The sequence below is a fragment of the Mesoplodon densirostris genome, chromosome 19 (assembly GCF_025265405.1).
Source record: "Mesoplodon densirostris isolate mMesDen1 chromosome 19, mMesDen1 primary haplotype, whole genome shotgun sequence".
NCBI lineage: Eukaryota > Metazoa > Chordata > Mammalia > Artiodactyla > Ziphiidae > Mesoplodon > Mesoplodon densirostris.
This window is the reverse complement of record NC_082679.1, coordinates 1153475-1181375: the sequence shown is the minus strand read 5'-3', so window position 1 is coordinate 1181375 and position 27901 is coordinate 1153475. Positions and strand designations below refer to the sequence as shown.

General features: G+C 42.8%; 1 protein-coding gene across 1 annotated transcript in view; it reads right to left on the bottom strand.

The window, feature by feature from the left end:
* Nucleotides 1-7873: 7873 nt before the first annotated feature.
* LOC132479719 (zinc finger protein 154-like) overlaps nt 7874-27901 on the bottom strand; it is a 36493-nt gene continuing 16465 nt past the window's right edge. The window contains exons 2-3 of the mRNA XM_060083231.1: nt 8791-9556; nt 7874-8724 (exon numbers count right to left, since the gene is read on the bottom strand). Coding sequence (XP_059939214.1) covers nt 7927-8724; nt 8791-9438 — 1446 coding nt within the window. The 5' untranslated portion in view covers nt 9439-9556 and the 3' untranslated portion in view covers nt 7874-7926. The remainder of the gene's footprint in view (nt 8725-8790; nt 9557-27901) is intronic.

Below are 27901 nucleotides of genomic sequence, written 5' to 3'. Positions count from 1 at the left end.
TGAATAACAGTATATAGTTTGAGAAAATTATTTTTGAATAATTATGAGTAGCTTTCGTGTTTTTATACTCTACATGTAATACGAAGCAGAGCTATTATCACTGTTATCACTTTTGAGTCAAAACATTCTGGAAGATGAAATGACATAAAACATGAGCCTACAAACATATAAAGTTGATTAAATAAATACAAGGGTGTTCTAGAGAGCATTTATAGTCCAGGAGCTACACTTAGAATATTTGTTCTCCTTGCCCAGAAGGCAAAGCAAAACAGAAAGCTGAGTGTCACTACCAAAGAGAACAAAAGGATGAATCTTGGTAAGCCTGAAAATACCTTTGCAGAGGTGTTCATTAGACCATGGTGTGGGTTCATAATCAGGCTTATCCAAAAAGATAAAATAGAAGAGAACAGGGTAAAAGGAGACAACATATTCACCAGGATGAGAATGGTGAACACAGCTTTTTTCCCAGAGAATGGTGCTTCGGTCTCATGGGAAAGTCTAGGGGAAACGCTGTGGCTGTGAATGTGGTGAATTCTCTTGTATGTTGTAGTTTTACAGTTGATGACAACAAGACCCTGTTACTCCATCACAGCTGTAACCCACAACACACTGTAGGAAATAAGAGTGATTCTGAGTTTTAAAGTGTGACTCTCCCTACTGGGCTTCTTTGGGGACTTTGCAAATTGGAGCTAAGTTTTGGTTTGCAGCACGAGTGGAAGCAAAATAGGAAACTCCATATTAAATTCCCTCCCCTCCCAAAGCTAATTTATAGTTTTGTACCATTTTTAGAATTATACCCATTGTCTCTGCTGTCTCTGTGCATGTTGCGCCTCACTGTTTGGGAAAGAGAACACATTAATGACGTTTGTGTTAATCTGTTAGAACTGCCATAACAAAGTACCATACAAGGATTGGCTTAAACAATAGAAATGTATTTTCTCACACTTCTGGAGGCTGGGAGTCCGAGAGGAAAGTGTCAGCAGGTTTGGTATCTCCTGAGGCCTCTCTCCTTGGCTTGGGAAGGCCATCTGCTCACTGGGTCCTCAAATGGCCTTTTTTGTCCCTGTGGGCATACACCTAGTGTCTACTCCTCTTATGAGGAAACCAGTTCTAATGAATTAGGGCCCCACCCTTATGACCTCATTTAGTCTTAATTACCTCTCTAAAGGCCCTGTCTCCAAATACAGTCACTTAGGTGTTAGGACCTCAACATATGTGTATCACTAAGTTAATATAACTGTTAGTGGTAATAAAAGGCAATGGAGTTACTAAAGCTGTGGGATAAACAGGCAATGAGAAGTCAACTATGTGAACGTAGCCTGCAGGTGCTAACGGCTCACAGTAAGTTCTAGAAGTGACTTTTGTAAAAACGTAACTTCCAGGGCTTCCCTGGTGGCGCAGTGGTTGAGAGTCCGCCTGCCGATGCAGGGGACGCGGGTTCGTGCCCCGGTCCGGGAGGATCCCACGTGCCGCGGAGCGGCTGGGCCCGTGAGCCATGGCCGCTGAGCCTGCGCGTCCGGAGCCTGTGCTCCGCCACGGGAGAGGCCACAACAGTGAGAGGCCCGCGTACAGGAAAAAAAAACCAAATATAACTTCCAGAAGCTGCCCACTGAATACTCTAAATTCCATAAATGCATAACCACGACTAACTTTTTAAAACAAATAGAAAGCTTCCAACTGAAACAAACATTAAAAGGTGTTAAAATATAGTTTAATAAAATAAATTCATTTCAATACTTAGCACCTTTTATCTTAAACAATTATGATTATTTGTCCTACTTGATTAATCCCTCACAAAGCCATCGTCTCCCCGACAAAAAACTGTGTTCATCCTGATCCTCGAGATAACCTCAGATACCTACTTTCTCTGCTTCTTTGCTACCCACTGTCCCCATCACACAATACCCTAAACAGGTCCTCCTTCTGTTCTTTGAACTCCACATGTACCTTTCCAACTCAGAGTATTCCGAAGTCTTTTTCTCTCCATTGAAACATATTTTTTCCTACAATGCTTTGTAAATTAAATCTTCTAGGTGTCAACATAAATTTCAAATCAGCAGTGGTTTTCTACCCTGAACATTCCTATATATATTATAAAATTCTTTGAACCTCTAGTGAATAACACTATACAATTTACATAATTATGTTTAAATAGTTATTAGTACCATTCATGTTCCTATACACTATATGTAGTATGAAGCAGTTATCATCATCGTTATTCAATTTTGAATCAAAATGTCCCAGTTGGGTAAACAGGGAAAAATGTGAGCCTACAAATATATAAAGTTGATTATTTAAATATTGAGATCTTCCAGAATGAACTTCTAACCCAGAGACTACACTTGGAACCTCTGTTCTCCTTGCCCAACAGGCAAAGCAGAACTGAGAAACTTGTGTGTCACTGTCAAAGAGCAGGAAGCAGATGAATTGCCAGAAGCCTGAAGACACCAGAGCACAGGCGCTCATCAGACGATGGTGTGGGTTTATCATCAAAGTTATCCAAAAGAATGGAAGACAGCAAGGAAAAGGAGACACACACAGTCACCAGAATGAGCCAGTGCTTATGGTGCTTGTCTCACCTGGATGAGAGCAGCACTCTGGCCTCATGGGAACGTCTACAGTAAGGCTGTTGGGATGAATGTGTTGGACTCGCTGTTAGTGTCTGTGCAGAACTAGCCCATCTTCCCCTGCCCTCAGACACGAGAGCTCATGGATCTTGGCCCTTTGCACACTGGCATTTACACCAGCAGGCCCTTGGTTCTCAGGCCTTCGGACTTGCACTGAATGACACCAGCAGCTTTCCTGGTTCTCCAGTTTGCAGAGAGCAGGTTGTGGGACTTCTCAGCCTCCATAACCAATTCCTACAATAAACGTCCTCTTAACGTAGTCATCCCTCAGGGGATGTATCCACAGGGACCTGGTTCCAGCCTCCACCACTTGGATATCAGAATCCTCAGATGCTCAATTACCTTACATAAGATGGCCCAGCACAGTTGGCCCTCTGGATGTCAGGGTTCTGCATCTGGGGTTGGCTGAATCCTGGGATGCAGAACTCGCAGATATGGAACTGTATCTATATATCCTACTGCTTCTGTTTTTACGGAGAATGCTAACACAGACAATACAAATTCCCAACTGTAGAAAAGTCCCTGCAATCACAAAGGAAATAATAATCACGTCAATTGAAAGCTGCTCTTTGGCCCCGTTCCTGTCTGCCCATTTCTGTCCCCCCTCACCTTGAAAGAACCTAATTAAAGGAATGAGATCACTAAACAATTTAAACTAACTCCTGACTTATGCTCTCCTGAATGCACACACCTTGCCTGACCTGTTCATTGTTTTCCTAGATTAAAAGAATTAAGTAAAGAATGACTAGCCCTCTACCCTCAACAGCTCCCTAAGCAATCCTGCAGGCAGACCCCACAGGCAACGTAACAGCCGAAGTCAGCCAGACTGAATGCAATGGAAAAGTTGCAGAAATTAACCTCCTGCCTTGACGATTCCCTGAGATTCTTCCCCCTTTTTCCTTTTAAAAACTGTCATGGCTGGGAATTCCCTGGCAGTCCAGTGATCAAAACTTCACGCTTTCACTGCAGTGGGCACAGGTTCGACCCCTGCTCATGAACTAAAATCCCACATGCTGCAACGTGTGACCAAAAGAAACCCCAAAACTGCCATGGCTGACCAGAATATTCAGAGTTGGTCTTGGGACATGAGTCCACCTTCTCTCCAGATTGCCAGCTTTTCTGATTAAAATATCTTTCCCTTCTGACACTTCCTTCTCCATTATTGGCTTTTCAGCCGTGAGCAGCCAAACCTGAGTTTGGTAATACAATGAGATAAAATTCTGCATTTATGCTACTCCCATTAGTTCAAGACTCAGGAGATGATTCACATACATGCTTCACCTTTGAACAATGCAGCCACTGTACTATACTAAAATAGCATGTTTCTTTGTTCCCTTCTGAGACTGATGGTGTCAAAGATAAACACAACCAGATGTTAGTTGAAATGATAAAAACAACAATGGAAAAAAACTTTTTATTTAATAACTACTGACAGCAAGAGTTCAACTCCATGGTAATTTCTGCAGAGGTGATAAGATGTTTTAAACGGAGAATGAGAGGGACTTCCCTGGTGGCCCAGTAGTCAGGAATCCACACTTTCACTGCTGGGGGCACAGGTTCAATCCCTGGTCAGGGAACTAAGATCCAGCATGCAGTGTGGCACAGCCAAAACAAACAAACAAACAAACCCTGTGAGGGGCTTCCCTGGTGGCGCAGTGGTTGAGAGTCCGCCTGCCGATGCAGGGGACATGGGTTCGTGTCCTGGACCGGGAAGATCCTACATGCCGCGGAGCGACTAGGTCCCTGAGCCATGGCCGCTGAGCTTGCGTGTCCGGAGCCTGTGCTCCACAACAGGGGAGGCCACAATACTGAGACGACCGCGTACCACCAAAAAAAAAAAAAAAACCCTGTGAGATAAATATATATATATAAATTTTTAAATAAAGGGAGAATGAGAAAACAGGGAAGATGGGAGCTCAGTAGTCACAGAACTGAAACATTGGAAAGTGTTGGGAAATGTAAACAAGATTAGTGCAGCTGTATTTGATAGGCAGTAATTATGAAAACTAGGATTCTATCCTATCCAAAGAGACTGAGAGACACCAAAGAGACAGAGAGACAGAGGCCTAATTAATCCTGATGATTACATTTCAATGGATTAGCTCTCAGCTCTTTGAGAAACATACATAAAATTATAAACTCTTCTTAGTAAATGCTGAAAAAAAGAGGCTGGTGGGGGGTGCCATTCATCAAGTTTACTTAGGACTAAGTAAATTCTCCTGGCAGATTAATCTGAAACTGTAAAGTACATGTGTCCATTATGTTGTGTGAAACAAAAACACTGAAAAAACTCAAGGTATGTTCTTCGAGTACTGAAAGCAATTATTTTATAAAGCAGTAAAATGGGTATCTTTGTTGTTTCACTGTCCTACTCGTTAAAGAAAAGGAAAATCGTCAATGAATCAAAGAATAAGCAGAAGAGGGAATTCCCTGGCGGTCCAGTGGTTAGGACTTTCACTGTAAGGGCCTAGATTCAATCCCTGTTTGATGAACTAATATCCTAAAAGCTGTGCAGTGTAGCCAAAAAAAAAAAAAAAAAAAAAAGCAGAAGACAAAATGAGACATTTAACCAAAGATAGCAAATATACATCTGAAAAGATGCTAACCATGAATCCTTGGGGAAATTCAATTAAAACAGTGAGAGCATGGCAAACTCATAAAGAGTTAAAATAAAAAACGACTGACCAACTAATTATTCGCTAAGATGTGGAGGAAATGGAACCTTCATACAACTGCTGGTACGAATACAAAAAAATACACAACACTGTAAATCAACTAGACTCCAATCAAAATTAAAAAGAAAAAATACTATGTTTAAATAGCAATTTGTTAGTTTCTTCAAAAGCTAAACGTTCACCTAACTTTGTGATTCAAACACTGCAATCTAATTTTTTGGCCAAAAGATAAAAGAAACAAATATCCAGATTAAGAACTGTACACAAATGCTTGCACAAGTTTATTATCAACAGTCAAAACATGGAATTAACCCAAATAGCCATAAACAGGTGAATGGATAAATACTGTTATATCTAATGGTAAGAATATTACTCAAAAAAATAAAAAAGAGCTCCTCATTTAACATCACTGATGAATCTCAAAATAATTATAAAACACAAAACCAGGAGAAAACAAAAGTAAACATTTTAGGATTCCATCATGTAAATTATAGAAATCGTAAGGGTATCTATTACAAGGAGAAATAAATCAATGGTTGCTTGGAGGGCTGTGAAGGGCAGGGACACAGAGATGACAAAAGGACATTGAGTAAGTATACAGTGATAGACATGGTCATTACCACGACTGTGATGATGTTTTCACAAGTATCATGTGTATGTCAAAACTTATCAAATACTTCACTTTAAATGTGTGTACTTTACTACATGTAAATTACACCTAAATAAAGCTTTAAAAAAACACTTCAAGATAAAATCTGCATGCCCCACTTTTTTTGAAAATAGATTTGACAGCCCTATACTGACTCCACCGTCTTTCTGTCCTGCCTTCTGGGGGTCAATCCTGCCTCAGTGGCAGCAAACACTGGCGAGTAATAAAGGACATTTCCACCTCAGTCAACAGGAATGCTGGCTGGCTCACAAGAGCCACATCCCTGGACTACTTTTCTCTACCTTTTTTCTGCCTATGTAGCAACGGCCTTGAGGCGAACATTACAAGGAGGTTACAAAAATCCCCAAAACTTTCCCAAGTATCTTCTCTGACAATGACCTCAGCTACACAAGATAAACATGCCTGGAGGTCCTGAGATTTGTGTACACGCTGAGCCTGCACGTCGGTCATCGTCACAAAGACATCTGTGGACGCACTTTCAGAAGAGACACATTCCAATGAGCTGGCTGCTGTCTTCTCCGCTCCCTACTAACCCAGTTTCTGTAGCAGTTTCAGTTTCCCCCGACCCCTATAGTCTTACAACCAGTGACTGTCACCCATGGATTTGTGGACATCAGAGCACATGCTCTTTCCATGACCAGGGGAGATGCCTCTCAACAGTGCTGACATCTCTTGTGATAGCCCCTGTGAAAGGGGGAAAAAATTCATGCTGCTCCAAGAACTTGAGGTTGCCACATCTTACTCCTCTTCAGGGTGATGCCTGAGTCTCCTAAAACTCATAGCATCCATACTTCAAATGAGGACCAAAAAGCCTTGCTCTCTCTCCTACGACTTCACTGGCACCAATGCAAATTTGGCCAAAAATGGCAAGCCACTTTTTGCCGTCGTACTATCCTCCCTGAGGCCCATGCCTGTGGAGCCCAAATCTCCTTATAAAAACCCCCTAGCAGTACAAAGAACTCCCAAAACAAAATAAGACTTAAACAATAAGGCATCCATATTATACAAACCAAAACAATGTGTGGCACACAGTTTGGGTTGGTGACTTGCTAGATTGAAAAACACAGCATGTGAGAAAATGTCCCTGGAAAAGGCTGTCCTTCTCTGCACATTGTCAGCTGAATTCATATGACGTTCTCCGAGCCAACATTCCTTCAGGCTTTTGTACACGTAGTCAGAGAGAGGGGAACACCAACCCCTAAGGGACTGGGCTACCACTCCTGGTTTGCTCCAACACTTGGTAGAACAGAGGTCAGTTTCCCTGAGTGCACTGGGCTGGTGACTGATGCACACTGTGTGGACCTGCCAGGCGATAGAGGTAAAACGGCCACAGAAACGGGCAGTGACATAAATCTGGGAAGAGACCTGGACAGGTTACAAAGTGCAATACAGCCACACGTGCTTCCCACATAACTGAAATTTCAGGGGTATCTCCCCCTGTGGACAACTGAATGTATGAGATTGAATTCAGATGGGCGGCTCCTCAGTTTCTTCCAATGTCATTACCCTGAACAAGAAAATTGCACATTTCCTTGCACATTCAAGGCCTTTCTCCAGTGTGAACTCTACCATGTATACTGGGGTGAATTCTTTTTTTTTAATATTTATTTGTCAGTGTCGGGTCTTAGTTGTGGCACATGGGATCTTCGTTGTGGTGCACAGGCTCTAGAGTGTGTGGGCTCAGTAGTTGCAGCTCGCAGGCTTAGTTGCCCCATGACATGGGGGATCTTAGTTCCCCGACCAGGGATCGAACCCACATCCCCTGCACTGGAAGGTGGATTCTGAACCAAAGGTCCAACAGGGAAGTCCCATGAGATGAATTCTTTAGGAAACAATTTCCCAAATTCCTGGCACCAGTAAGGCTCTTCCTGTGAACTCTAATAAGAACAAAAGGTGGAACTAGAAGTAAACAATTTTGCCCATTCACAACACACATTAAGACCTTTCACCTCTGTCAACATGGATGTTGATGGAGTGCAGAGCTCTGGGGAAAAGATTTCTCACATTCACTACCCTCATATGGCCTCGATCCTGTGTGAACTCTCTGATGATAACGGAGGGTGGAACCAGAGGAAAAACATTTCCTACATACAGTGCACTCATAAGGCCTATCTCGAGCATGAGTCTTCTGATGATAACACAGGGCAGAGCTGGACGTAAAACATTTTCCACACTCACTGCACTCATAAGGCCTTTCTCCTGTGTGAACTCTCTGATGATAACGAAGGCCAGAGTGAGAGGTAAAAGACTTCCCACATTCACTACATTCATAAGGCCTTGATCCAGTGTGAACTCTCTGATGATAATGGAGGCCACGGCCAGACATAAAAGATTTCCCACATTCACTGCATTCATAAGGCCTTTTTCCACTATGAACCTTCCAGTGTTGAGTGAGGTAAGATTGATGACTAAAGGACTTCCAACACTCACTGCACTCATAAGGCCTTTTTCCTGTGTGAACTCTCCGGTGGAGAATGAGTACCGAGCTATGGGTAAAAGATTTCCCACATTCACTGCAAGCAAAAGGCCTTTCCCCTTTAGGTACTCGCTGGTGTAGGATGAGCACCGAGCTATTGTTAAAAGAGTTCCCACACTCACTGCAATCGTAAGGCCTTTCTCCTGTGTGAACCCTCCAGTGTACAATGAGGTATAATTTTCGTCTAAAAGATATCCCACATTGAGTACACTCATAACGCCTTTCTCCAGTGTGAAATGTCCATTCTCGAACTATGATGGATCTGCGGCTAAATGACTGTACACATTCACTGCACAAGTAACAATTTTCTCCAATGTGTCTTCTCCAGGGATAAATAAGGACAAAGTTTTGGTTAAAGGATTTCCCACATTTGCTGCACTTGTACTGCCTTGCCCCACTATGAATTCTTCGATACAGATTGAGGGTTGAGGTTCGCCTGAAAGATTTGCCAGACTCACGACACACATGAAGCCTTTCTCCAGTATGCACTCTCTGGTGCACAACAAATGAGGATTTGTACCTGACTGTCTTCCCACATTCACTGCACACAAAACAATGTCTTCCAGGGTGGACACCCTGGTCCTGAACCAGTGCATGTTTCGGGCTGAAGGCTTTCTTGCATTCTCCCTGGCTGTAATGACTTTCTCTGCTTTGTAAAGTTGCCTCACGCTGGGCAATCTTGTTTGGCTTCTCCCTGGTGTAAGTGGTCTGTTGCTGGAGATGTCCCAAGGTGGGCAGAAAGTGTTTCCCAACTTCCTCACAGGTAAAGGGCTTCCTTGACACATGGCATTTGCATCTCTTCACAAACAAGGCCCTGACTGCAGCGTTACTGAAGGATTTCTCTTCCATGTGCTGCTTCTGGTGTTTCTGGAGGTTGGCACTAAAATGAAATCGTTTCATACATATTCTACACCCGAACACTTTCTGACTGTGTTGTGTTTCTTCATGCTCAGCCAAGTGAAAAATACTTCTCAAGACCAGACTACACATCTCACTGTAGTAGTTCTTCTGGGAAAACGAAGGTGCCTGGGAGTCCTGGCCTGTGACATGCTTATAGAAATGCTTCGTTGACAGGGTGCTTCTGCATCCCCTACTCCACAGCAGCAACCTGAATGCAAATAAATGCTGGTGAAACACATGCAAATAAACAGGTTGACCTTATAGGGAGGGGGCAACATCATCGTAAAAGTAATGTGTCATATCTAGTAATGAGTCTACAGGATGCTTTTCCAGAAAGGAGATTTGTAATTCCACTGGGGAAGTGGCTACTAGGCATGAATGTGCCTCTAAGGCAAAAGAATGGTACACTACACCAGAGGAAGGACATTAGGAGAGGGTGCAGCACCACGTAGAGAGGCATATTCTAGAACTTGTTCATATGCCAGAGGATTCCTGCAGGACCTATTCTGCTGGTGACGTGACACTGTGTAGAAGCATATGTCCAAACCCAGGAGAAACCAACTGCAGTAGAATAGCTGCTGTTTAAGGCCAATTTAAGGATGTGTGGACACCTCATAGCACATGCGGACCAAAGCTGCAGAGCAAGAGAGGAGGAGATATGAGAGTAAGGGCTGAGATTTGAAGTCCAGAGACATGGGGCTTGTCCCTGGGCTGGAAGTCAGAGTAGATATCACAGTGGAGTAAAACTGACTAGACAGCACAAGCTTAACAGTGGGGAAGGGAAGTACACATGGGCTGTGGTGCGAGCAACAACCAAAAGAATACTGGGTAAATGAGAAACATTCCTGGTATGATCTGAACACAGTACTGATGTCACACCCTCCAGGTTCACCAGGGCAAGGTACCTATGAGTTCACCTTGCAGACTTGGCTATTGAGAATCCCTATAATTTTTGGTGTCCCTGCCCTCAGCTGACAGCTGCAGAGCCATTACACGACTGGTCCCTTCTGACAGCCCAAAGTGCCGCACCCCACCTAACCAGTGATCTTGTAACCAACCCAAGTTAAGGTCTTTCCCTACCAAAACCAGTCTGAAAATCCGGATGATGTGACTGATCCATCAAATGCAGAAACATGAACCAAAGCCTCTAAGAAACATGGGGTATCAAGGAAACAACACATCACCAAAGGAGCGTAAGTTTCCAGCAAATGAACCCAAAGAAATGCATATCTATAAACAACTGGACAAAAATTTCAAAATAAATGTTTTAAGGAAGCTCAGCCAGCTCCAGGAGAACACAAACAGAAACTCAATGAAAGCAGGAGAAATATACACAAACAAATCAACAGGTTCCAAGAATGGGAGTTCCCTGGCAGTCCAGTGGTTAGGGCTTCACACTCCCATTGCAGGGGGCACAGGTTCCATCCCTGGTCAAGGAACTAAGATCCCGCATGCCACACAGTGCAGCCAAAACAAAAAACAAAAAACCCCCAAGAAGTTCTGAGATAGAGAAAAAAAAAAGAAAAAGGAATTAAATTTTGGGGCTGAAGAACACAATGAATGAAATGAAAAATACAACAGAGACCAGCCAACTTGATCAAGCAGGAGAAAAGTCTGTGACCTTGAATCAGGTTATTTGAAATTATCCAGCCAGAGGGAAAAAAGACTGAAGAAAGCCTATGTAAATTATGGGATACCATTAAGGGAAATAATATTCGCATTGTGGAAGTGCCACAAGAAGAAGTGACAGAGAAAGGAGCAGAAAGCTTATTTAAATAAAAAGTGGTGGAAACAATCAACCAAATCAAGAGAGAGGTGTGGACATGCAGGTACATGATGCGCATAGGTCCCCATCCAGATTCAATCCAACAAGATCTTCACTGAGATACAGTGAAATGAAAGCTTGAAAAGTCAAAGACAGAGAATTTTGAAAGCAGCAAAAAAACCCTCATAACATGTAAGAGAAGCCCTGTAAGGCTATAAGCACATTTCTCAGCAGAACCCATGCAACCTAGGAGAGAGTGGGACATTAAATTCAAAATGCAGAAGAAAAAAACTTAGCAACTAAGAAATACTTTATCTGGCAAAGCTGTCCTTCAGAAATGAAGGAGTGATAAAAACTCTCCTGCACAAACAAAAGCTGAGACAGTTCATCACCATTCAACCTGCCTTACCAGAAATGCTAAATGGAGCTTCTCAAGCTGAAAAGAGAACACTAATTAGTAACAGAAAGGTACACAAAAATATGAAGCACAGTGGTAAAGGTTAAGTATATACTCAAGCTCAGAATATGCTAACACTGAACATGGTGGTGTGGTAATCATTTAATACTAGTATAAATGACAAAAGACAAAAATATTAAAAATTACTACAGCCACAATTATTTCTTAATGACTACAAGTATAAAAAGATATATACTGTCACACCAAAAACATAAATGCAGGGACTTCCCTGGTGGCGCAGTGGTTAAGAATCTGCCTGCCAATGCAGGGGACATGGGTTTGAGCCCTGGTCTGGGAAGAACCCACATGCTGCGGAGCAACTAAGCCCGTGCGCCACAACTACTGAGCCTGTGCTCTAGAGCCCGCGTGCCTCACCTACTGAAGCCCACATGCCTAGAGCCCATGTTCTGCAACAAGAGAAGCCACTGCAATGAGAAGCCCGTGCACTGCAATGAAGAATAGCCCCCGCTCACCACAACTGGAGAAAAAAGCTCACACGCAGCAACGAAGACCCAACACAGCCAAAAATAAAAAAATTAAAAAAAAACGTAAATGCATAAGGGGTGAGATACTAAAAGGGGACTTTCCCCCCTTTTATTTATTTATTTTTATTGAAGTATAGTTGATTTACAATGTTGTATTACTTATTGTTATACAGCAAAGTGATTCAGTTATACATATATATATATATATATATATATATATACGTTCTTTTTTAAAAATATTCTTTTCCTTTATGGTTTATCAGAGGATACTGAATATACTTCTCTGTACTATACGGTAAGACTTTATTGTTTATTCATTCTATACCTAAAAGCTTACATCTGGGAATTCCCTGGTGGTCCAGCGGTTAAGAATCCGACCTCCAATGCGGGGGACGCAGGTTTGATCCCTGGTCAGGGAAGTAAGATCCCACATGCCATGGGGCAACTAAGACCACGTGGCTCAACTAGAGAACCTGCATGCTGCAAAATATAGAGCCCATGCACTCTGTAGTCCACATGCCACAACTGTACAGCTCGCACGCTCTGGAGCCCGTAATCACAACTAGAGAGAAGCCTGCACGCCACAACAAAGATCCCGCATGTCGCCATTAAGACCCAACACAGCCAAAATAAACAAATAAATAAATAAATTTTAAGGAAAAAAACAGTTTACACCTGCTAACCCCAACCTCCCACTCCATCCCTTCCCCAACCCCCTCCCTCTTAGCAACCACCAGTCTGTTCTCTATCTCTGTGATTCTGTTGCTGTTTCATAGATAGGTTCATTTGTGCCATATATTAGACTCCACATATAAGTGACATCATATGGTATTTGTCTTTCTCTTTCTGACTTACTTAGTATGATAGTCTCTAGGTCCATCTATGTTGCTGCAAATGTCAAACTTCCTTCTTTATGGCTGAGTAGTATTCCATCATATATGCTGGGTTGGCCAAAAAGTTCATTTGGGTTTTTCTATAAGATGTTATGGAAAAACCCGAATGAACTTTTCATCCAACCCAATATATACCACATCTTTTTAAACCATTCATCTATTGATGGGCATTTAGGTTGTTTCCATGTCTTGGCTATTGTGAATAGTGCTGCTATGAACATTTGGGTGCATATATCTTTTTGAATTATAGTTTTATCTGGATATATGCCCAGGAGAGGGATTGCTGGATCATATGGTAATCCTTTTAGTTTTCTGGGGAACCTCCATACTGTTTTCCACAGTGGCTACACCAACTTACATTCCCACCAACAGTGTAGGAGGGTTCTAAAACAGGACTTTCTGTATAGAACTGACATTAAGTTGTTATCAGCTTAAAATACTGTTATGTTTCATGCAAACCTGATGATAAACACAAAAGCAAAAACCTACAGTAGATACACAAAAGAGAAAGGAATCAAAGAACACTGCTACTGAAAACCATCAAATCACAAAGGAAGAAAGTGAGAAAGAGAAAAAGGAACTAAGGAACTACAAAAATTAACAATATGGCAATTAGAAAGTCCTTACAAAATTATCTCCATTCAGAAGACACACAGTGGCTGAGGATAAAGCCTTCAAGAGACTCACTTCAGCTTTAAGGCACAAATAGGCTGAAAGAGAAGGAATTGAAAAAAACTCCATACAAATGGAAACCAAAAAACAGTAGCTTTTACTTATAAATAGCCGACATTTAGGGAAGAAAAATAAACTTCAACTCAAAACCTACCACAAGAGACAAAGAAAGTCATTAAATAATGATAAAGGTTTTGACTCATCAAGAGAACAGAACATATTATAAGTAATATGCATCTAATACCAGAGCACTTAAATGTATAAGGCAAACACTAAGAAAGTGGAAAGTAGAAAAGAAAGCAATGAAATAGTTATTAGCAGACTCCAATACCCATCTTTTGAGAATGGGTAAATTAACCACATAGAAAATCAATAAGGAAATATTTAATGACATTTTAGCTCAAACATTGACCAAATACTGAATGGAACTTTAGATCACCTCAACCTAACAAACATACACAGAACATGCAATTCAACTACAGCAGAATACATTCAAGTGGACACAGAACACTCTCTAAGAGAGAGCATATGTTAGGTCACAAAACAAGTCTTAACACATTTAAGAAGACTGAAATCATATCAAGAATCTTATCCAGCCATAAGGGTTGGAAACTAAAAATCAGTAACATAATATATTTGTGAATGTGGGGAAGTTCAAACATATATGAACATTAAACAACACATTCCTGGGACTTCCCTGGTAGCACAGTGGATAAGATTTCACGCCCCCAATGCAGGGGGCCCGGGTTCAATCCCTGGTCAGGGAACTAGATCCTAAATGCTTGCCGCAACTAAGAGTTCACATGCCACAAGTAAGGAGCCCATGTGCTGCAACTAAGGAGCTGGCAAGCCTGAACTAAGGAGCACACATGCTGCTACTGAGACCCCATGCAACCAAATAAATAAATAATGAATATTTAAAAAAAAAAAACAAAACAGGGCTTCCCTGGTGGCGCAGTGGTTAAGAGTCCACCTGCCGATGCAGGGGCCGTGGGTTCGTGCCCTGGTCCGGGAGGATCCCACATGCCGCGAAGCGGCTGGGCCCGTGAGCCATGGCCGCTGAGCCTGCGCGTCCGGAGCCTGTGCTCCGCAATGGGAGAGGCCACAACAGTGAGAGGCCCACGTACCGCAAAAAAACCCAAAAAAACAACAAAAAAAACCACATTCCCGAACCATTAATGTGTTGAAGAAAAAACATCAGAGGGAAAAGTAAAATTATCTTGAGACAAAGTAAAATGGATCAAAACATGCCAAAACTTATGTGATGCAGCAAAAGAATTTCTAAAAGTAAACCTGATAGCAATAAATGTCTATATTAAGGAAAAAGAAAAATCTCAAATACACAAACTCACTTTACACCACAAGGAACTAGGAAAAAAAAGAACTAAGCTCAAATGTAGAAGAAAGGAAATAACAAGGGTCAGAGCAGAAATAAAATACAGACTGAAGAAACAGTAGGAAGGTTAACAAAGCTAAGAGCTGGTTTTTGAAAAGAACCAAAATTGACAAACCTTCAGCTACATTAAATTAGAAAAGAGGAGACTCAAATAAATGAAATCAGAAATGGAGGAGATATTACAACTGATATTATAGATACACAAAGATCATAAAAAACTAAAATGAACAATTAAATGCCAACAAACTGGATAAAGCAGAAGAAATTCTTTGAAACAAACAACCTAGCAACACTAAATCATGAAGAAAAAAAAACCTGAATAGGTCAGTAAGAAGTAAGGAAACTGAATCATTAATCAAAAATCTCCCAACAAGCTAAGCAACAAGGATATATTTTACAGCACAGAGAAATACAGCCATCGTTTGCCTTCCTTCCTCCCGCCCTCCCTTCCTTGGGTCTTCATTGCTGCATGCGGGCTTTCTCTAGTTCAGGTAAGCGGAGGCTACTCTTTGTTGCAGTGTGCAGGCTTCTCATTGCGGTGGCTTCTCTTGTTGCGAAGCACGGGCTCTAGGCGCACAGGCTTCAGTAGTTGTGGTATGTGGGCTCAGTAGTTGTGGCTCATGGGCTCTAGAGCACAGGCTCAGTAGTTGTGGCACATGGGCTTAGTTGCTCTGCAGCATGTGGGATCTTCCCAGACCTGGGCTCAAACCCATATCCCCTGCACTGGCAGGTGGATTCTTAACAACTGCACCCACACACTGCAATGAAGAAGCCCACGCGCCTAGAGCCCATGCTCTGAAACAAAGAAGTCACTGCAATGAGAAGCCCGCTGACCACAATGAAGAGTAGACCCTGCTCGCCACAACTAGAGAAAACCCGCACACAGCAACGAAGACCCAATGCAGCCAAAATAAATAAATTTATTAAAAAAAAAAAAAAGATGCCCACTGTCCTCATTTCTATTCAGTATTTTTCTGGAAGGCCTACCCAGAACACTTGGTTGGTCAAGAGAAAAAAGTAATAATAATAAAATCATAAAAGAAGTAAAACTGTGTCTGCAGAAGGCATGATCTTATATATAGCGTACCCTAAAGACTCTCCCGTAAAACTGTTACAAATATTAAACAAATTCAGTTAACTTACAGGATACAAATTCAATATGCAAAAATCAGTTGCATTTTTATAAACTAAGAATGAAATATCAGAATAAGAAACTAGGAAAGCAATCACATTTACGATACCAAAACCAATAAAATACATATGAATAAATTTAACCAAGGAAGTAAAAGATCTGGACTCTGAAAATTATAAGACACTGATAAAAGCAAGTGACACAAATAAATGAAAAGATATCCAATGTCCTTGTATAGGAAGAATTAATAATGTTACAATGTCCACACTACCCAATGCGATATACAGATTCAATGCAATTCTTATCAAAATCACAATGGTATTTTTCACAGAAATAGAACATGAATCCTAAAGTTCATTCTTGGTGTGCTCTCCCACTTGCTGTTGTGCTATGTCTCTAGCAATAAACTTTGTACCTGCTTTTACAAAAAAAAATACATACATATATATATATATATATATATATATATATATATATATAGGCAGAGGATCTGATTAGGCATTATTCCAAAGATGATACACAAATGGCTAACAAGTATATGAAAAATTATTCTTCCTGACTAATCATCAGGGAAATGTAAATCCAAACCACGATGAGATATTACTATGTAACTGTTAGCATGGCTATCATCAAAAAGACAAGAGGGTGGGATGAATTGGGAGATTGGGATTGACATATATACACTATTGATACTGTGTATAAAGTAGGTAACTAATGAGAACATACTGTATAGCACAGGTAACGCTACTCAATGCTCTATGGTGACCTAAATGAGAAGGAAATCCAAACAATAGGGGATATATGTATATGTATAGCGGATGCACGTTGCTGTACAGTATAAACTAACAAAATACTGTAAAGCAACGATACTCCAGGAAAGAAAGAAAAAGAGAGAGAGAGAGAGAGAGAGAGACAGGAAAGAAGGAAGGGAAGAAAGAAAGAGAGAGAGAGAGAGAAAGAAAGAAAAGAAAGGAAGGAAGGAAGAAAGAAAAGGGAAGGGGAAGGAGGGAGGGAGGAAGAAAGAAAGAGTTAAGGGTTGGCAAAAGTATACAGATAAGGGAACCCTTGTATACTTGGTAGCAAGATAAACTGGTACAGGCATTATGAATAAACAGTATGGAAGTTCCTCAAAAATTCAAAACAGAACGATCTCATACAATCCAGCAATCCCACTGCTTGGAATATAGCCAAAAGAAATGAAATCCAATGGGGAAAAGATAACCTGCACTCTCATGTTTGCAGCAGCATTATGAATAATACACAAGACGTGGAAACAATCTAAGTGTCCATCCACGTAGGAATGGATAAACAAGGTGTGATATACGCACACATACACGTGCACGTCTTGAATATCATTTAGCCTTAAAAACAAAGGAAGTCCTGCCATGTGGGACAACATGGATGAACCAGACGGACATTATGCCAAATAATGTATGATATCACTTATATGTAGAGTTTAAAACAAACAAAAAACATTGAACTCATAGAAACAGAGAGTAGAAGGCCAGGGGCTGTGGGATGGGACAAATGGGAAGTTGTTGCTCGAAAAGCACAAACCTTGTTACAAGATGGTACAGATCATTAAACGCACTGCAGGACTACAGACCTCAAATTCTTCCCCGTGAGGATCCGGTACAGCAAATATTGGGGTTGCAGGGGAGAGAAGAAGGAATTGCGAACAACCCAGGCATACCTACCACAGCAACTACCCAGAAAGCTGGGGAAACAAGCAGTGCCTGAGGTCCACATGTCACAAGGACAGAGCATCCCTGCAGAAAAGGGGGGTGAGCCAGAATACAGAGCTCCCTCCAGGTCACTGGGAAGCCTGTGAGAGTCTTACCCAGTGAGCATATGAGTGCAAAGTTCTCCAGCATCACATCGTGGTACAAGTGCCCTGAACCTCATCAAGGAGCCTCCATTCCTCCCACGAGAAGTACAGGGCAATGTCCTCAAAGGTCATACTGTCCTGTCAACATGGGGACAGATGAAACAATGAACACTCTGAGAACCCACAGTCCATCACGTCACACATCTACCCCACTATCATCCTCCTCCCAAGCTCCCCACCACAGAGGACATACCAGGACCTGGTGCCACTGATGCTCACTCTCTCCTCAGGTCCCATGAACCACTGTGTTCAGCCCTCAGCAATAACAGTCAGGGAGACATATAGACGCCATGTAAGCTCTGGGCCTGGCTAGCAGAGCCCCATCCCTCCTGCCAAGCAATTCCCCTGAGGTCTCCCAGACTGTACGTACAAGACACAGTCAAACCTGGGCTCATGCTTCACCATTAAGTCCCCAATACCAGGGCTGGGGGGCCATAAGCTCACATTACCTATGTATGTGCACATCCTTCTGTAGACTCTCACTCTCTAACATCATCATTTTCCAGGTTTACACTCCCACAGTGCTGCCTACCTTCCTGCTCTACAATACAGGTATCTCCCTGGACTTAACCATATACCTGGCCCATAGTTTCCTTCGAGACTGCTTGACACTCAACAACTATTCAGTACAATCCCAGACCTCTGATGCATCCCAATGCCAGGGAAAGCCCCTCATGGTGCTTTGCAGGCCTCTCCACCTGCTTCCCATCCTTGCTTCAATATCAGCCACTCAGAACCACATGTGAATTACAGACACCCATGACATTCTTCTACTTCTGTGATGCACTGTCTGATTGCCTGTCCCCTCAACAGTCACAACCCTCCTCTCTCTACTCAAACTTCCTCACAACCCCAGCCCTTACACTCTCCCTGCCAGGCATAACGACTTTCACAAATGACTCCATTTACCCTGGATCTTATCCACCAGCAAGACTAAAACACTCCTGACCCCAACAAGGCTCGCTACACGATTCTGGAGACTCTGGACAGCAGTGAATTAGCAGGAGCCCTGGCCTCAGTGTCAATCTGTCTCAATTATTCCTCTGCCTCCCAAACCACGTACTTTGCACCCATTCATCCCATGGAAGCCTTGGCCACCTGCCGGATCATTTTCTCTCCCAGACCAACCAGAGCCATTCTCTCTCTCACCTGTGTTTGTTATACTCAGGAACCTCAACCAGGTGCTAAGCGACAGACCCACTCCTCGGCATGCACCCTAGTCTTTCTGACCCACTGATAGCATTACGACTCTAACCTGCATTCTACTTTTGAAATGTCATCCACATCTCTGCTCTGGTCCTTATAATAGCCACCACTCTTGTAAGTCTCCATCCTGAGACCTTCCCTAAATTTCAGACATATATGTCCAGCTGCCCATTTGATGGCTCCACTCACTGTACTCTGAACCACCCCAGACCCATAAAAAGCCCAAAACAAAATTTCTGATACGCACAAGGAAATAAACATACTGCACCTGTCATATCCAAGTTGATGAAGGATCCATTCCTTCAGCTCCTAGGGCCAAAACCCTGGAGTCATCCTTAACTTCTCCCTTACCTACAACATCCAAAAATCTACTTTTTAAAAAATGTACTTAGAATCCAAACTTGTCTCCCACGTTCATGGCCACAGTTCTGTTCCTTCCACACTCACCTGGATTACAACAGTAACCTCTTCCTGGGCTCGCTGCCTCCTTCCTTAACTCCATAGTCTTTTCTCTTCTCTCCAGCCAAATGCAGCCTACTGAACCCTGATTAGTACCAACACTTCCTCTTATTCAAACCTCTCATTACTTCCATAAATGATGCCCAACTTCTCAGACAGCCACATCATAGGCCTGATTACCAGGTCCCCTGCTCTTTGTTCCTAACTGAAAGAACGAAGACCTCCTGTACCCTGTTCCCAACTCAGTCACACCTCTAAGCACTTGCACATGCTAGTATCTGTTCCTGGGATAACCTTCCATACAGGTTCCAACGGTTTATACAGGTTGTCAGGAAAGTGAACACCTGTATTTACCCTTGTCCTGCACACAGGACCCACAGCTTGAGAATATCCTCAGGGCCCGCACAGCTAAGAGCTGAGAATATATCAAGGGAAGACTCTCAAGACACAATACCCAGCCACCCTACGGGTGGTGTCATTACCAGTGAGGGACTGGGACACCCTTTCCTGTCTTGTGTAGGATCCCTAAGGGCTTTTTCAACGTTCAGAACACGTGGGAAGTGAAAGGCAACCATGGCTGGGCTCCATGTGCACAGGACTCCCCTGTATTCCTACCCGACCCCGGAACCTGGACCTCGGGTAACTTACTAACGTCTGTGTTTCAATCTTAGAGCTGCCTCTTACCAGATCTCTGACCTTGGACAAAGGCTCTATTTCTGTCTCAATGCCTTCGTCACCCACATTCCAGTCTGCTCCCTCTCTGAGCAGCATTTTGATAACTTTTAAAACCCTAACACATAATGTGTCCCTCTTCTGTCCACTAACCTCCACGGCCCCCAGGGCCCTCAGAAAAAGGAACAACCTCTCTGCCGGTCCAAGTGCCACTCCGGCTCACTCTGTTTCCTGCAGACATCAGATGGACCCCAGGTTTCCCGAATCCTCCCGCCTCAGCCCGACCTCCAAGCCTTTGCACCTGCCGGTCCCTCCGCCTGCCACCCTCTCCCACGCGCCATCACACTGTCGGAAACAGGGCCCCACCCACGACCGCCTCACAGTCCTGGACACAGCCTGGGCTGCGGGCACATGAGCAGGCGGCCCGCACTCGGGGTTTTAGTGTCTGGTGGGGTGAGGGCGGTGAGGGAACGGAGGCCGAGCGTCTACCTGAGGCGGGTCCCTCAGCGCCGCCGCCGCAGACGCCATAGCAGTCCGTGGGCGGAGCGCGGCCGGGAGCGGCGAGAGAGGAGGTGGGACGCTGGCACGGCAGTCCGTCTCCCGGGCCTGATGCGGGGCACTCCGGGCGGTGTCGCCGAACCTCAGCCCCGCCTCTGTGGCGCGCGGATAGCGCCTCCTCTCGCGCTTTTTCAGTCCCGTCACCCAGCTGCCGCGTAGCCAGAACAGACCCAGGGCAGTTAAAACGGCCGCCGCGAGGAGGAGGCCAGAAGTCCCGCCCTGACGTGAAGAATTCTCCCGGAAATACATTTATCCTGGTGTTCCTTGGCTTAGCTCGGCGCAGGATCTTCCGGGTAATGTAGTTTGCAGGGCTTTAGAAGTCGCCGCAAAGGGGGTTCTCCTTTCTGACCAACCAGAACTTTTGCCACGCGGCACTGGGAGGGATGCTGGAAAGCAGTCATCCTACCTCGAGGAAGGGAGGGGCTCTGTTCGTTGTTAAGTGCAGCAAAGTGACAAAATTTCAGACTTCGTGATGCTCAGTCAGCCCTCAGAAAGTAAAAATATTATTTGAGATGCTCTCAAATGTACAGATCTAAATGGCCATATTATTAGAGTCATTCAGACATGACTCAGCGCGTAGCTGGACACATTATATAACTGTTCTTCAAATGCATGTATCTGAAGCCATAGTCAGTTTTCTGAGTTGTATTATGATAGGCTATGAGCAAGAGAAATCAGTCCATACAGGGCCATGACTGTGAAGGAAGAAGATGGATATTTTAAATTAGGTGGACAAGCAGGAGTTTTACCTCTGGTTCCACACAAAGCTTCTCTCTTGCCTATAGAGTCGGTGATTGTGTCCTACCCATTAAGAAACACTTTCATCCATATATCTTATTCCATTTCCTAACATAAACTCAATTCCTTTTAGTGTACAGACATCTATCTCAAACGGAGAGCAACTTAACTAATGTCACTTTGGTATGGGCCAATAGCTGCAACTTTCAGAGTCGCAGAACGTGTGGAAGGGAGTATCTGAACACTCATATAAAGGAGGACATCTTAAGCTTATGATCTCGTGTCCTTGCTGGTAAGTGATTATCATTTTCCAGTGGTTGCAGGTAGAGTTCTTCATGGGGAAATGAGATAATATCAGAAGAAGTTTTGAAATGCAGGTGTTGGAAAGTTATTAATATTTATGTAGTTATTCAAAGACAGGGGCAGATATCACTCTGGGGAAATAGCAGATGATGTTGAAGACAGTTAATACTTGAGAGAACTTTTGGTAGGGCTTTTATTCTTGAAAACATTAATACCGGCTTGGCGAAAGAATTGGAGTGGACGTTAAGAGTAGTCAGACTAGTAAAAGTGAACAAGAATTTCGGGTGTCATGTTTATTCACGGTTCTAATATATTTTCATTGAACAAAATACTCAGCGTCAGGCACTGTTTCAGGTGCATGAGAACCATGACAGACGAAAACCTCTGTTTTCATGCAGCTTACACTCTTCAATGAACACAGAAAGGAAACATGAAAGAAAAAGTGTGTGACTTTATAGTAAGTTTTAGTGTGATATTAGAAAGTTCAAAGACGCATCTACATATCATCTAAGTCAGATATGAATGAGACTCAAAGTACAATCAACCCTGAGGCAAAACTGCTCTCCAGCTGTGAAACCAAAAGTTCCATGCTTCCAAAATGTAATAGTGGGACAGGCATAGGATAGACATTTCCATTACAAATGGGGGAAATGGGAAATAAAGGAGGGTTCCTAAACCAGTCCAAAACCTAGCAAGGCAAACATCATGAGATCTTATGGCTCATAAATAATCCTTTTTGGCTTAATGCTCTGCCTTCCAGACCCACTGGAGTAGTGGTCCTATCCCTGCAACTGTGCTGGATGGGTGCTGCCCCCAGAAATCTGCCTGGTGGAAATCCCACATCCAGGGTTCCAGCTGGTTTCACCTCCAAGACATTGGGGTGAGTGCTGTCGGTGTGGGCAATTGTTGTGGTTGTGGAGGTGGGAGAAGTTAATGAATTTTTGAATCAGTTTTTAAAAACAGGACAGCCAGACTTCCCTGGTGGTGTGGTGGTTAAGAATCCACCTGCTAATGCAGGGGACACGGGTTCGAGCCCTGGTCCAGGAAGATCCCACATGCCGTGGAGCAACTAAGCCCATGCACCACAACTACTGAGCCTGTGATCTAGACACGCGCCTAGAGCCCGTGCTCCGCAACGAGAAGCCACCGCAATGAGAAGCCTGAGCACCGCAACGAAGAGTAGCCCCTGCCCACCGCAACTATAGAAAGCCTGCGTGCAGCAACAAAGATCCAATGCAGCCAAAAATAAATAAATTTCTAAAACAGGACAGCATGGTTTTTCGGATTGTGATGTTGAGAGAAAGTAAGGTAGGAGTCAGGTATGACACCAAGATTTTTCGTGTTGGGAGGTGGAAGGATGGAAGCTCCATCAGCTGTGTTGGGTGTTCCATAGTGGAAATAATTCTCATTAGGGATATCAGCAGTTTCCTTTTTGGCCAAGTTGAGGGCATGAGATATTTCATAGAACAAAAGAGTGGAGTTATTTAGCAGGCAGCTGGACACACAGGTCTGGAACTATGGGAAGGGTTTCTGGATGGACACATCTACAAAACGTGGTGGATGGTTTGTGGACCAGGGGGAGCTTTTGTTAATATTAGTAGGAGGAATCCTGAACATGATGGTAATGCCAATAGCAAATCAGAAAGAGGAGGGTGGGTGCCACAAGTGCAGAGAGAGCTTGGGTACCTGGGTGAAGGTGGGGGGCATCATAAGCACTGGTGTGGGAGAGAGGATAATTTGTCAGGTGGCCAAGGCTTCTGAGGAATGTGTGGACATGAGACGGGTGTGGAGACAGTTGTAACTGAGGCAAGATGACATTGAAGCCTGCTGTTTATTCACTGCTCTACAGAATCACGAGGATTTTGTTGTGAACCTTGGTGGTGCCTGGGGTGCTTCAGCCAGGCTGGCAGATTAGTTCATGGGCACAGTGGCTCTCTGATAGAGCAACTGGAGCTGAGATGAAGGGCCACTGGGGCTGGGCTTCAAATGAGGGTTAAGTGTACAGAGAAAGGCTGACAGGTCAGAATGGCTATCATCAAAAAGTCTACAAATAGGGAGTTCCCTGGTGGTCTAGTGGTTAGGATTCCGGGCTTCACTGCCATGGCCTGGGTTCAATCCCTGGTCGGGAAACTGAGATCCCACAAGCCGCACAGCAAGGCAAAAGAAAAACGCAAAAAGTCTTTAAATAATAAATGCTGGAGAGGGTGTGGAAAAAGGGGAACCTTCATACTGTTGGTGGCAACGTAAATCCGTGCAGCCATTGTGGAAAACACTATGGAGGTTTAAAAAACTAAAAACAGAATAACCACATGATGCAGCAATTGCACTCTGGGGTATATATCCAAAAATACCAAAAACACTAATTCAAAAAGATACATGCACCCCAATGTTCACAGCAGCATAATTTACAATGGCCAAGATATGGAAGCAACCTAAATGCCCATCAATAGATGAATGGTTTAAAAAGGTATGGTATATATAGTGTTGGCCAAAAAGTTCATTCGGGTTTTTCCATAGCATCTTACAAAACAACCCGAACGAACTTTTTGGCCAATGCAATGTATGATGGGATACTACTTAGCCATAAAGAAGGAAATTTGCCATTTGCAGCAACGTGGATGGACCTAGAGATTATCATACAAAGTGAAGTCAGATAGAGAAAGACAAATACTGTATGACATCACTTACATGTGGAATATTAAACATACAACAAACTAGTGAATATAACAAAAAAGAAACAGGCTCACAAATATAGAAAACTAATGGTTACCAGAGGGGAGACAGAAGGGGGCAGGGGCAATAGAGGGGTAGAGGAGTAAGAGGTACAAACTATTAGGTATAAAGTAAACTATGAGGATATACTGAACAACACGGGGAATACAGCCAATAGTTGATAACTACAAATGGAGTATGAATCAGGGGCTTCCCTGGTGGCGCAGTGGTTGAGAGTCCGCCTGCCGATGCAGGGGACACGGGTTCGTGCCCCGGTCCGGGAAGATCCTACATGCCGCAGAGCGGCTGGGCCTGTGAGCCATGGCCGCTGGACCTGCGCATCCAGAGCCTGTGCTCCGCAACGGGAAAGGCCGCAGCGGTGAGAGGCCCACATACTGCAAAAAAAAAAAAAAAATTATGAATCACTATATTGTACACCTGTAACTTATATAATACTGTACAGCAACTATACTTCAATTAAAAATTAAAATTAAAAATGTAAAAAAAGATTTTTCTTTTTTAATAAACTGAGGTGTGCAAGTCATTACAAGCTAAGCCCCAATTTAAGGCCACAAAATATACTTTTGATTTTTGTAAATAAAAATTCACGTGGGGAGTTCCCTGATGGCCTAGTGGTTAGGATTCTGGGCTTTCACTGCTGTGGCAAAATACAGTAACAACTAAAGATTTAAATGACAAAAATAACGTGTATAAAAAAAATAACGTGTATAACGTAAAAAAAAAGTCTATAATATTTTCAGTATCCATAAAACCATAAAAACATTGGGCAACATTTTTCAACAGGCAATTTTTGTGAAAACTATCCAATTACTTTACAATAATCTAATTTGTGAAAATTTTGTTTTGATTTCAAAATCTACCCATAACCAGCTAGAATTAAAGTGGACTGATAATTTTAAATGTTTCCAAAACATTCTGACTGTAGAATACTTATAGAATTATATATTTCTTACTTTATCACATACTTTTATCAGCCACATTTCACTGAACTGGATTTTTTAAAAACTTACTTGCAACCTTTCCAGTACATTCAAATGAATATTCATTGAAATAAGAATGTTTTCTAAGTAGTTATCTGTTGTTTACATCATATTAAATAAACTATTTTTAAATAAAAAAAACTTGCATTGAGTTTCAGGGGAAGGAAAAAAAACTAATGAACAAAAAAAACTTACGTGAAAAGACTATCTGGTATGTGAAAGAACATACTCTAATAGAATTGGTCATTTTGCATTTCAGCATAATAAATGAAATATGTTTAAAGAGGATCTGAACAGAACTAATTTATCAGTTAGGGCAAACAGAAGTAAGAGATCTCTCAGTACACTTGAAAAAGAATCAAACTATTTCTGTGATAATCCATCAATTGACGAGTGTGCTCTCAATCTCACAGAGCAAACGGATTCAGGAGAAATACGCTATAACAATGATACACATATGGATTGAGTAAAATTTCACGGTATATTTACATGGCATTTATATTAACTTACATGGCACTCTAAAAATGGAACAAAATGAGAATGCTACTAATACAATAAAAATACCAATAAATTAGAGTTAAGTACAATAAGAGAATTGTGAAAAGGAAACTTATGAAAATATTTTCTATTAAAATTTTAAATAAATACGCCACATACAAGCTTAAAATACAAACCCTGGAATTCAGGTGTTAAGTGCTCAGTGTTTTGTTACTTTCATTGATCCTCCCAGGGGCCAAAGTTAACAACTGTATGTCCAAGTCAGCAAACTGAGGCTCAAGGAGCTTTAGCAAGTTGCCCAGATTATTTCCCACTGGGGAATCCACACGGAGACCTCAGTAACCAGCAGCCCCCTCCTCGATGCATGTAAGTCCGTGGGGGCTGACCCAGATCGTGGGTCGTGAGACGCCTCGTTTTATTTCTGACATGTCCCTGGGGATAGAGGGGTCTGGGGCTAGAGGGATCTGAGGACATCAGGGGGAGCTAAAGGTGGCTGGCACCAGAATGTCACCCTCAATGGGAGCTGCACAGGAATGGACAGCTCCCCTCTTCACATCTTTCAGTGGACCAGAGGCAGGTCAGCTCCTAATCCCCACCTTACATAGGAGGAAACAGGCCTGCGGAGGAGTGTTTGCCTGTGGGTCCTTGCACTGGTCAGAGATACAGAATTTAAACCCAGCAGACTAGATGAGGACTTGTGGAGTCTGACCACTGATCTCTTCATCCCCCGCCCCCCAGCCAGGCTTTGGGACTCAAAGGAAAGACCAGTCCATCCTGATGAAATCTTGTCCCTGGGACTTCCCTGGTGGCGCAGTGATTAAGAATCCACCTGCCAATGCAGGGGACACGGGTTCGAGCCCTGGTCCGGGAAGATCCCACATGCCGCGGAGCAACAAAGCCCGTGTGCCACAACCACTGAGCCTGAGCTCTAGAGCCCGCAAGCCACAACTACTGAGCCTGCGAGCCACAACTACTGAAGCCCATGACCCTAGAGCCTGTGCTCCACAACAAAGAGAAACCACCACAATGAGAAGCCCACGCACCACAATGAAGAGTAGTCCCCGCTCTTGCAACTAGAGAAAGCCCGTGAGCAGCAACAAATACCCAACGCAGCAATAGATAGATAGGTAGATAGATAGATAGAAAAATAAATCTTGTCCCCATCTGCTCCAACCCACCAACTTCCACAGTGATATAAACCAGGAAAATGTGTAAACACTATAAAGCAAGACTTTATTGTATTCTTCAGTGACTGAACTTAAGAATATACAGAATATGTTAAAAACGCAGATTAAATTTAAAATGGTATGTCTAAGTATCCACTGCATTATGAATACTGCAGATTTTTTTCAAGTGAGAAAATTCTGCCAGTAAAGTTACTCCATAAAGCAAAATCACTTTTTAAAAATAATATTATTAAAAACATTAAAAACTGAGTGAAATTCCAACATACATCTTTGTTGTTTCATTGTCCTATTTGTTAAAGGAAAATAGCCAAACGTCAATAAAGAAAAAGATTTGAGCAAATATTTTAACAAAGATACACAGATAGCAAATGAACATCTGAAAAAACGCTCATCATAAATCCTTACAGAAACTCAAAACAAAAAGTGATGTAACTCTAAAAACTCAGTTAAAAGGCTAAAATTAACACGACTGATAAACCAAGTATTCAGTAGAATATGGAAGAAATGGAATTCTCATACATTGCTGGTAAG